General features: G+C 40.7%; 1 protein-coding gene across 2 annotated transcripts in view; it reads right to left on the reverse strand.

The window, feature by feature from the left end:
• HERC4 (HECT and RLD domain containing E3 ubiquitin protein ligase 4) overlaps nt 1-12,643 on the reverse strand; it is a 107,416-nt gene that overhangs the window by 4,314 nt on the left and 90,459 nt on the right. For both annotated transcript variants that reach the window (XM_077454254.1, XM_077454253.1), the window contains 3 exons: nt 9,843-9,925; nt 3,854-4,037; nt 550-652 (listed from right to left, as the gene is read on the reverse strand). In XM_077454254.1, the coding sequence (XP_077310380.1) occupies nt 550-652; nt 3,854-4,037; nt 9,843-9,925 (370 nt within the window). The remainder of the gene's footprint in view (nt 1-549; nt 653-3,853; nt 4,038-9,842; nt 9,926-12,643) is intronic.

A 12,643-nucleotide genomic window follows, 5' to 3' on the forward strand; every position in this document is an offset into this window, starting at 1 on the left:
TAGGCAATTGGTTAAATGACAGCAAGTGTCCACTGACTCCTATTAAACATGAATTTAAATGCGATTGCCTTACTCTGAACACCGCTACATCCCAAGTTATAAGTGCACCCTTATGCAACCACATTAATTTTTTTATTTTTACTTCACCTAAAAGATTTGTTTTTCAATTAACTTGTACAGTTTATAGGTTACATTAAAAGGTGAAAAAAGTTCTGAAATGATTCATCGTTGTCTTTTTTTGACATCACAGAAACCTGACATTTTAACAGGTGTGTGTAGAATTTTTATATGCACTGTATCAACAGCTACACTTCATAATTCCAACTTTAATAAATGTTCCTGTATAATATTGCAGGCCCACAGACATGTTATCTGGCTCATCGTTATATTAGACACAAAGTTCCAGTGTGAATAAATGTGTCTCTTGTAATGCTTGGAGGTACAGAGCAACATGGATCATATGCAAGTGGTATCAGACTACCCAAGGAACTGGTCATATATGGAACAAACCACTGAAGAATCATGTATTAAAGTGTAAACAATACTCACATAAGAACTGCTTTTTCTTTTCCAAGGATAATTCGTGAAAAACATTCCAGAAGATTTTAATCGTTGGGTGATCTGCCCAATACTCGCCCCTATATTCTGTATGCTAAATAGAAAAAAATTGGAACTTTTAAAACACATTATTTATACTTCTATATTAGAGAACTATGCCATATTTAAAAAATATTATACACAATATTATACACAAAAGATACACACACCGTATCTCACAAAAGTGAGTACATAGCTTACATTTTTGTAAATATTTTATTATATCTTTTCATGTGACAACACTGAAGAAATTACACTTTTCTACAATGTAAATTAGTGAGTGTACAGCTTGTATAACCGTGTAAATTGACTGTTCCCTCAAAATAACTCAACTGACAGCCATTAAAGACTAAACCACTGTCAACAAAAAGTGAGTACACCACTAAGTGATAATGTCCCAATTGGGCCCAATTAGCCATTTTCCCTCCCCGGTGTCAAGTGACTCGTTAGTGTTACAAGGTCTCAGGTGTGAATAGGGAGCAGGTGTGTTAAATTTGGTGTTACCACTCTCACTCTCTCATAATGGTCACTGGAGGTTCAACATGGCACCTCATGGCAAAGATGTAGCTCTACATATAGATGGCCTAGGCTATAAGAAGATTGCCAAGACCTAGAAATTGAGCTGCAGCACAGTAGCCAAGACCATACAGTAGTTTAACAGGACAGGTTCCACTCAGAAAAGGCCTCACCATGGTCGACCAAAGAAGTTGGGTGCACATGCTCAGCGTCATATCCAGAGATTGTCTCTGGAAAATAAACCTATGGGTGCTGCAAGCATTGCTGCAGAGGTTAAAGGGGTGGGGGATCAATCAGCCCATCAGTGCTCAGACCATACAATACGCCGCACACTGCATGAAATTGGTCTGCATGGCTGTCGTCCCAGAAGGAAGCCTCTTCTAAGGATGATGCACAAGAACGCATGCAAACAGCTTGCTGTCAAGCGTGTGTGTACAAAGACAAGTGTGTACTGACTACAGTCAAGCGTGGTGGTGGGAGTATCATGGTCTGGGACTGCATGAGTGCTGCCGACACTGGGGAGCTACAGTTCATTGAGGGAACCATGAATGCCAACATGTACTGTGACATACTGAAGCAGAGCATGATCCCCCTCCCATCGGAGACTGGGCCACAGGGCAGTATTCCAACATGATAACGACCCCAAACACACCTCCAAGACAACCACTACCTTGCTAAAGAAGCTGAGGGTAAAGGTGATGGACTGGCCAAGCATGTCTCCTAACCTTAACTCTATGGGGCACCCTCAAATGGAAGGTGGAGGAGTGCAAGGTCTCTAACATCCACCAGCTCTGTGATGTTGTCATGGAGGAGTGGAAGAGGACTCCAGTGGCAACCTGTGAAGCTCTGGTGAACTCCATGCCCAAGAGGGTTAAGGCAGTGCTGGAAAGTAATGGTGGCCACACAAAATATTGACACTTTGGGCCCAATTTGGACATTTTCACTTAGGGGTGTACTCACTTTTGTTGCCAGCGGTTTAGACATTAATGGCTGTGTGTTGTGTTATTTGAGTGGGCAGCAAATTTACACTGTTATACAAGCTGTACACTCACTACTTCACATTGTAGCAAAGTGTCATTTCTTCAGTGTTTTTGCATGAAAAGATAAGGGCCGGTTCACACTGCGGGCGATGCGAGGCGACACGACTCGCCTCGCCGCAGTGTGACAAGTCGCCCCCGTTCTGTACAATGGAACCGTTCTGAGAGGAGCGACTCGAGTCGCTCCGACTCAGAAAAAAGGTTCCTGTACTACTTCTGGGCGACCTCGGGGCGACTTGCATTGACTTCTATACAGAAGTCATCTGCAAGTTGCCGCTGAGGTCGCGGCGAGGCAAGTCGGTGTCGCCTCGCCTGCAGTGTGAACCGGCCCTTAAATATAATATTTACAAATATGTGAGAAGTGTATTCACCTTTTGTGAGATACTGTACATATACATACATTATACATATATATATATATATATATATATATATATATACACATATACACACTGTATACGTTAGTTGAATACAAATGGAATGGAATGTAGTTAGAAGGGTGTCTTCCCCATCTTAAACTGTATGTAAACCTGAAGTTTCACACTGTGTGGCAATCATGCATCATTATGTACCTTTTGTAAATCAATCATTGTTTAATATGTTTATTACCGGGAGATCCTGCCAGTATTACTACCCGTTTAAAGCAGAATTCCAGCCTAACATTAGCTAGTCTTAAACATGTTCCCTCCTGCTGCCTAAACTGTGTAAAAAGGATCAGCATAATTATATATTTTTAATCCACCCTGGTGTTGGAATTTTACTTTAAAGGACAACACCATTAAGATGTTTCCCCTCGCAATTACCAGCAGCAGTGATGTCAGCCTACCATGCACGCTCCTTCAGTGAAACTACAGGATGCTGTGCATGCTCCTTCAATGGGATTACAGGAGACCTTGCTCACACACCATTCCTGTAGTTTCCACATTAGCCTGCCACAAAGTTTTAAACATTCCTCCTTCTCTGTCTCCTGTTTAGACTTACAGTACTTATGCAAGGCTACATAGTACATATTCCAAGAAAATCCATATTTGCCATAATAAAGAGATGTGCACCCACTAGGAGAGCCAGAGGTAAAGTTAAAAGCATGTTTTTTTGTTTGTTTTTGTTTTTTTAGAACAAAGTGATTCAGCAGATTTATAAACACTATAGAGGAGCATTATTTTAAGGTTTACTTATACTTTAAGCTGGATTTTACTCTCCAAGTAAAGAGTATGTTAAAGACGGAGTTCTAAAAAAATAAATAAAAAATAAAAATCTATCAAGAGCACTGGAAAAAAAACATGGCATGGTAGTTATGAATTTGCATGACATGGATTTATTGTGCAGCTAGCAATCACAAAATAAAGCTATGGTGAAACTTTGTTCCTCCACCTTCACTGGTAATCCCCCCACTCTTCACTAACAAGAGATAGCTTGGGATGGAAAACAAGCTCCCCCTGGAACTTATTTTTTAAAACATTTTAATAAACTGCTGAAATGGGGGCAGCTATGATTTCTTTTTTTCATTTATTTGTATTGTATGAATAAGGTTCTAGCCAGTTTACCATTCTAAACTCCAAAAAGGATGTAAAAGACCTACAGGAATAGTACATTTGAAATGTATAGGGTTGCAGAAGTGAACAATTTGTGGAGTCAATTCAAACAGCTTCACGTATTTCTACTAATTAGCAAAATATTCAGTAAAATGCTCTTGATTTTCGGACCTTTTCCAGCTCCATCCAGTCGTAGTTTGTGTTCCCAATGACCATAGCCTGCAGTTCATTAGGCTGAAAGAGCTCTAGAACTCTGCCTCCACACACTTTATGGAAACCTTTGAAAAATGCATCAAATAAGGAGGCCACAGAGTGACTGAAAACGTAGTCCACATAGGCTTCAACAAATTCTTGTCTGTGAATCGAAAAAACACAAAAAGTGAAAACACTATTCATACTGCAAATCCTGTACAACACAAAGCTCCTTTACTGTACACATTTTTTGTCTACTAAAAGTCCCAGCCCCTGGTATACTTTTTTATTTTAAGAAGCATAGGCTTAATCCAAAAAGTGAACACACTACGATAAGCAGGGGCGTAACTATAGCGGGTGCAGCAGTCGCGACCGCAACCGGGCCCTGTGATGCAGGGGGCTCATGCAGCCCCCTCTACATATGGCCGGCAGCAGCATAGGCAGCTAGGGGTACCAGTGCACCATGCACACGGGTGGCTGGAGGGTGACTAGCAGAGCTCCATGCTCAACTATCGCACTGCCTGCTCTTTAGTTGTGCATTCCCTGCATGACTTGTGTCCTCGGCCGGCTCCTCAGAGTACCCCTCTCCTGCTCCATGCATTGCCGCTCAGTCCGATGTCTGTTCTGGGGACAGGGACCCCTTCTCACCTGGGGGCAGTAACTTTATCTGCCCTGGAGAAAAGGACCTCCTCTCTTCTGGGGACGGGGACCCCATCCTGCCTAGGGACAGTCCCCCAATGGGGCACCTAAAAATAAATAAAAAAAATAATAAAAAAAACTAATGATACCAGTGGTGGAACTACAGGGCTCACAAAGGTCATACTTGTGACCACGCCCTGGAGTTCCACCGCTAGACTCGGAGGGAAGGGCCTGGCTGGGGTTCAGGGGGGCCCTTCGTGGTTTCTTGCATCGGGGCCCTGAAGGTTCTAGTTACGCCACTGACGATAAGGATGATTATTAAAGAAATAAAGCCGTTAACAAAGGTGTTACTAAGAGATTTGAAAATTACAATCACATCTCTAAAACAAAGCTCCTTATCCTTGTGTTAAAGCTTTGTTAATTTAGTTTATAGTCTAGTCAAGCTTCTTAAAGCAGAACCACATCCTAAATAAATTGTCCATTATAAGTATAAGAGAAACAAAAAAAAAAAAAGAAAATATGCATGTCAAAATAATGACATTATTTTAGCTGTAGTTATAGGCCAAATGGTGTCATCAAGCTCGGACACTTACATTTTCCAATAGAATTGAGAACTCAAATGACTATAGTGCTTAGCTTACAGCTAAATGCAAAAGAGGTCTTTACTATGTAATCTGACAAGCATCTCAGCAATATCTGGAGATCCATAAACATGTACTTTAACTCCTCAAGAGTACCTGAACTAAATAAACCACCTGGCAAGCCCAAAGCCACGGGCTCTCAACTGTAAAAGGTCCAATCTGTGCTTTCTTTTGCCACCTCCCATGCCTTGCTGCTGGCTAAATGCGATAGGTGACTTTAAAGTGGTTGTAAACCCTTACAGACCACTTTTACCTACAGGTAAGCCTAGATTAAAGCTTACCTGTAGGTGCAAGTAATATCTCCTAAACCTACACGGTTTAGGAGATATTTGCAAAAGACAGGCACCGATGTCTACAGTGCAGGCGCACCATTTCTAAGGGCGATCGTGCCGTTCGTGACGGCTCCCGCGCGCATTCGCGGGAGTGACATCATCGCCAGTCACAGCCCCGGAGCCGTAATACACAGAAGTCAGAGATATGATGGAGGAGGGGAACGACGATCACTGCGGGGGCTTCGATCTCAGGTAAGTAATTTATAATGAGCTAGTATGCTAGTCTAGCTCATTATCCCTTTGTCTTACAGGGTGTTTATTTCTTTTTTTTTTCCCCCAGAGGTTTTACTTCCTCTTTAATGATCAATTGACCTGTGGGAGACTCGGGTAAAATATTAAATTTGAATATACATGCAGTTCTGGGTTACCAAGATAGGTTCTGTAGGTTTGTTCTTAAAGAGGAAGTAAACCATGATGAGTTTACTTCCTCTTTCATTCCCTGCAAAGGTAAAGCATAATGGACTACTATGCATCGCGTAGTAGTCCATTATGTGTCATCTACCTGACACAGGAACCAGCGATGTTACCTGTAGTCCAGCGCATCCATCTTCTCGGTGGGTCTCCCCGCTCCGCCGCTGTCATTCGGTGAAGCCGCAATGACATCACTCCCGCGCACGGGAGGTGCCACACAGCGGTGCCTGTCTTTCAGCAAATATCTTCTAAACAGTGTAGGTTTAGGAGATATTTCTTGGACCTACACGTAAGCCTTAATCTAGGCTTACCTGTAGGTCAAAGTGTGTTGTAAGGGTTTACAACCACTTTAAACTGAATTTGTATGCAAGTTGAAACAGGTCAAATATTTTAAGTGCAACTCCAGCCAAAAATTATTTTATTTTTGGATAGCATAGGGGAGGGTTAACTGACCATGCAGTGATGTGGGATCACTGGCTGATCCACCTGGCAGTTTCAGAGAACCAGTATGTTGTCACACTGCCTCCGTTCTTCAGTAGTCGTCGTATGTAAGTTGGATGTTTGTAACTCTTTCCATTTCTTGTGTGAAAAAAAAGACTGAACAAACCATGTCAAAGTACAGCTGCTTTTTTCCTATTCAGCACGAAAGAAACCCCAGCTGTGCTGATGGAACCAGGGAAACAAAGATTCCAATCACTGCAATAAAACGCCTGGATAAAACTTTTTTTTTTATTAGATCATAGGTATAATTTTGCTGTCTTTTAACGTCTTTTGAACAATCCATTCACCACAAACAAAAAAACATCATATAAACACTTAAAGGCCAAGATCACCTTTTTTTCCCAAAATTCCAGCTTCCCCATGTAGCAATATATCAGCTCTTTAAATTTTAGAGCAGGCTACCTCAGCCTCCAGTCTCATATAGAAATCTCCTCCATTACATCCTGCTATCTGTCTTGGCATTTGGAAAGGGAAAACGGTTCTTGAACTAAGGAAGTTGTTCAGCAGCTGACCTCAATAACATGCACCTGCACCTGCTCTCCCCCTTCAGGAGAATACTCTTGCCTGCCTCTGTATTCACAGCCTCTTAAGCATGCCTGTACTTTTATGCTGGCATGGCTGCCTCCTTGCCTGTATAAGAAGTCTATAAACAATAAAAAAAATAAAATAAAAAAAAAGTGCTATGTAGCCCAATCGACTAACAATACCACCCCCCCCCCCATTGTTTAATGTATATTTGTAAATCTAAATAAGGAATGGATTTAAAAAAGTTCTCCATCATTCCAGCAAAACAGACCTGGTTATATAGGCCAAGCTGGCATAATATGGGATGTATTATAGATTAAGGCAGTAGATAAGTTTGGACCAGAGATGCCCATGCAAATAGTAAAGCCGTTTAAAAAAATCTAAAATTTTGAAAGATTATCCTCTGCAGACGAGATACTAAAATATATATATTTTTAAGCACCATATTTATTTAAAAAGCCAACATTGTATCCCCGATACAAAAATCTCCACGATTACTATTGTTAACTAGTATTTATAAAGTGGGCAGTCATGGTAATTGGTGTCATCATCAAGACTCATCAAGAGTACAGCAGAGGACACAGGAAGCAGAATAGGGCCAACCACAGTTTCTGATCATGGGAAGCGATGATTATATCCAGGGCACTAAAAGAAAAGAACCTAAATGTTTAAGTGCCTGCTTGTGTCCCTGTGAGTGGGCTCCCTCCAGGCAAACCTGCTCTTAATGTATCCACTGCTATATATGCAGCAACTTGGAGACTCTTAAAAATACAGAGTTAGAACCACAGCATACATAAGAGCCTTGGTGGGACACATTGGATGCCATTTAGCTGCTGTTGTGCTTTTGCTGGGCGTGCAATGTGTCCTTGTGCCTTTAAGGAGGAGTGGGCTCCCTCCAGGCAAGCCTGATCTTAATCTAACCACTGCTATATATGCTCCAACTTGGAGACTCTCAAAGTTATAGTTGTTAGGAGGTTGGATTGCAGTATAGAGAAAACCCTTGGCAGGGTACCGTGGCTTTCACATATATTTGCAAACGTGTGCAACTAAACTGCTTTTTCTTTTCTTTTTTTTTTTTATTTAACTTGAATTGTTAGACAGGGTCAATCTTTTTTTTTTTGCAAGCTAGATGGTAAGCGTGCTGGGAAATTTTCTGTTTGTGACACTAAAAAAAAATAACCTAAATGTTTAAGTGCCTAGAGAAGCCTGCTATTCAATGTGGAAGTTTCTCAAGTCAATAGGTATATTTTACACCAAGAATCTTATCCATGGGTCACTGTGAAGATGAAAAATTTGCTTTTGTTTAAGCGTTACAAGAAAAGCTGCACTAAAAAGGAACTTCTAGGTACCATCCACAAGGTGGTGCCAAACACAAAGCTTATAATGTAGTTGGGAAATCGGGAACCCTTTCAGTCTTTGTCTCCTGGCTTTGTGCGAAATGTTGCCACTTATGTTATCTATTGTGGCATTAGCCAGCATACTCAGAACAGCAAGTACAGCTTGTACAAGTGTCTTCTTCTAGAAAATCTGCTCCAAACCCATGACGAAAAACCAAAGATCTTCAGCACTCAGATGTGCTAATTAATGAACAAAGGCTATCTGTTCACACTGGTATTTATAGGTCTGTCAACAGCTCCCAGCACTACGAACCTAAAGCGTTAGCCTTACTGTCGGAATGTATTTTTAGGCAGCAGTCATGAGTTGTTAGCATTGCCGGCATATCTGTCTGCTCTGACCTCTGCACATTTTACAAGTACCTTCATTTTGTAAAGGTGATATCACTGGTTACTTTGAGGCCCATGAACAGGACTGTAGTCATTAAGTCTTCCTTTTATCACATGGAATGAGCCGGCTTTGTAAAAGACCTTTCGCTCAAGACCTCCCTTATGCTCATGATCCGCAATCAAATGTGTTATATAGATGACGGATGTTAGCCATGAAAGATCTTGCATTACCCTGTTAAACATAACCAGCTGTGCACCATTTTAGATCTACATATAGACGCAAGCCTGATATATGTTGAGGCTATGGATGCTGAACAATCTTCCTAGCAAAAAAATCATTATGGGGGGGGGTAATACCTAAACAATGGCTTATGATGCAGAGGAGCACTGACATCAGCCATGGTGGCTGGTGGCTTGTACTCAGTCTTTCCTCAGTTTTCTGAGCTGGGCATCCAAACCAGAAGACTGAAGACATCTTGTGGCGAAGAAAAGGCACTGCTGGAGATGGAGTACTGCAGCTTTTTATTTAAAAGACTTCTAGGAGTATAGTATGTTGGTATTATGTTTATTATTTGAGGTAATGTTAGAGAAAGCGGTGTATTACTTGCATTTGGTAGCTTGATTTTCTGTTATTTTAATCTGTGTCATTTATTCTATGCTGTATTATGGACTGTTTATTAGAGCGTAGTTTTATTTTTTTATTTGGTGCTAATTTTATTGGTAACTTTGTTGTGCCATTGTATCTTGTTCTGTTTATTGTTGTGATCTTGTGCGGTCTTTCTGGCTGTATCACAAAAATGTCCCTTTGGGATAAATAGAGTAAAAGTAAAAGAAGGGGGACATTTAAAAAAAATTAGCTCAGGAATAGCACAGCATTTGCTAGATAATGCCATACATAGAAGAATTTTTTTTACTATTTATACGCAAACTTTTTTTTTTAGCTTTCATCCATTTTGATTTTGTTGGTTGATTTTTAATGTGTTGCACAAAAATAAAAAGCATATTTCTATATAACTGCAGTGATTTGTAGCAGAAACACAATAAGTGTCATTAGAAACTGGATAAATGATTGAACATAAATCTGCTGACTGGCCTGATAAGTTTAGCTGAGCAAAACTGCCAACTAGTGAAAAAGACAGATAAGACAAAATATACACTTCTACACAGATCTAGTTACGGATTCTTTAGAAATTACCTGTTTTTCTTGTTTACGAGTATCTCTGCCCCATTTGCAATCAGCTCCCTGACCTCTGTCGTCCCAAAATTATCCACTGTGATCTATTTAACAGAAAAACAAAAGCAAAGTCCTAAAATGCATAGAAAACTGGTTTAATAATGAGATAAAAATACAGCTATAGTTTCAAAGATTGAGACGAAAATTGCCCATAAATAGGCATATTAAAACAGATCTGACAAGCCAAGGAGATAGACATGACCTACCATCCAAATCAGTTGTGGAACATCCGAACTTCACACAGTATACATAATACACACACTTGGGTCTTAAACAATCATATCTTCCATCAATACTGCTCAAGATCCAAGTAAATAATAGCAGAGCAAAAAGGCAGCGAAATTCACACAATTATAAGCAGAGAAGGTACAAAACCACCTTTTTTGCAGTAAAAGGCACCGTAAAACAAACCATTTCATATAGCTTTGCAAAACGTTGAATAGAACGAGACTGTAGAAAGGACAATTGACTGTAAACCAAGCAAGGGCAGCAACTAAACTGAACAAATGTTCTCTATGTTCTTTATAAAGCACCAGCAACAACGTATGACACTATAAGTTTGCATTTAAAATATCTCATTCCAGGTACTAGGTGGAACTATGACACAGCAGCTCTTACATGAACATTTATTTTAAAAACAGAGTGATGTTTGTGCTACTTTCAAAGCTATAATCCCTTTTCTAGGAAATGTACAATTTGCTTTAGCACAAATTTGACAGCTTCTTGAAGTTGTGGGTTTGTTTGACAGTTGTATTGGCATGTTGTGTGGCGATGTGAGCAATTTTTGCCTAATTAGCTGCTATGGCTGTGGGTACTCGCCGTCATGCTCTTGAATTTGATAGTTCCTACTCAGTTATGTAATTGTTATCGTTATTGACTGTATTTAGGTGCATGAGGGTAGTCACGCTACTTAGAGGTTTAATTTACTGGGATTTTGTGTGCATGTGTGAGCGCTGTAGTGCCCGGTTAGGTTCTTTATGGCCACGTTGTCATGATTCCAACCCCTTCCCAGCCCTTTAACTGCGTAAGGACCGAGCCTGTATTTGCGCAGCAGTCTTAGAAACGCATTTTTTTTTGGAAAGAATAACATTTTTAGAATTTAAAAAATAAGACTGAAAAGTTAGAGTTCGTTTTTTTCTATGTTGTGAAAGATAATGTTACGCCGAGTAAATGGATACCCAACGTGACATGCTTCAAAATTGCACCCGCTCGTGGAATGGCTACAAACTTTGGCACTTAAAGATCTCCATAGGTGACGTTTAAAATTTTCTACATATGTGGTTTGCACACCATTTACATACGTGGGCGCGACTTGCATGTGCATTCGCTTCTGCGCACATGCTCGGAGGGACGAGATGCTTTGAAAAAAAATGTTTCCTTATTTTTACACTTTCCCTTTAAAAAAAAAAAAAAAAAGAATATGGATCACTTTTATTTCTATTACAAGGAATATAAACATCCCCTGTAATAGAGAAAACACATGACAGGGCCTCTTTAATGTGAGATCTGGGGTTTAAAAAGACCTCAGAACTCACATTTACACTTAAAAAAAATAACAAAAAAAATAAAAATGGTCCCTTTAAGGCCAGAAGTTACATTTGATGTCGCTCTGATCCTCCAAGGGCATAGAGTGGAGTGGGGGACATCATGGCCTCACTAGACTTCCTGACCATTCATCCCGGGGATCTGATCGTTTCTGCAGCTGCCAACGGCTCCAGTAAGCAGCGGAGATGTGTGGAAGGCACCTCTTCCACCGCCCATAAAAGTGATCTTGTGACTAATCCGCTGTTGGGACCAGTTTTATGTGTAAGAGGATCGCTGGCCATGGATAAAAATACCGGGGTTTATGGCAGCTATCTGTTGCCATAACAACAGTATTTAACATCAAAATAGTGACCTATATCCGCAGTGGCCTGTCCGGAAGTGGTTAAGGGGTTTAGGATGCTGGGAGGTGGAGCGGGGTTTATGATCATGTGACCACCGTGATTGGCTGTCACATGGTCTCCCGATCAGGAGCTTTTCATTAGCTGCCAGGAGCACACAGAGCACATGCTCTCGACACAGCTGTTTTTTGCAATATTGCACGCAAATATGCAGCCGCTCAGGGCTAAGGCCCACCCGCCGAGAGGAAGCATATTTGCCTGCGGCTGGCACCAAGAGGTTGAAGGTGTTGGGTGAAAGCGTTTTTTCCAGTGCCTTTGATTAAATATTTGATAATCTTTTTCCAATTTTGCAATACTATGCTGCCTGGGTTCTCATTCTGTGAGTCTTTGTTTATGAGTAGATTTACAGTCACGAGAGCCACACCCTAGTTGTTGGTGCATCAGCGAGTATTGCATTCTGGGTTACTGATATTAACCCCTAATCATTGGCTCTCATTTTTTATCTTGAATTCTTTAACCTATAAGATATACAAATATCACGTCACATGTCACAAAATAAACTAAATGCTTAGACTGCATTCACACTACAGCATTTTGAATCGCGGGCAGATCTGCCACGAATCTGCCTGCGATTTGAAAGCCCCGATGTGTGAATGATAAATCGCGGAACTTCATTTGAATGACACTTCAAATCGCAGTGCGGGTCTGCCACGATCGTCACATTCTAAAACATGCGTCAATCCAAAATGCGGATAGCATGTTGCCCAAAAAAAGTTCTGGAACTTCTTTAGGGCGGCATGCACTGTGATTTAAGGTGTCATTCAAATGAATGGCATCTCAAATCTGCCTACGATTCAAAATGATGTAGTATGAATGCAG

Source organism: Lithobates pipiens, unplaced genomic scaffold, assembly GCF_037356315.1.
Source record: "Lithobates pipiens isolate NorthernLeopardFrog02 unplaced genomic scaffold, aLitPip1_a1.2 Scaffold_25, whole genome shotgun sequence".
NCBI lineage: Eukaryota > Metazoa > Chordata > Amphibia > Anura > Ranidae > Lithobates > Lithobates pipiens.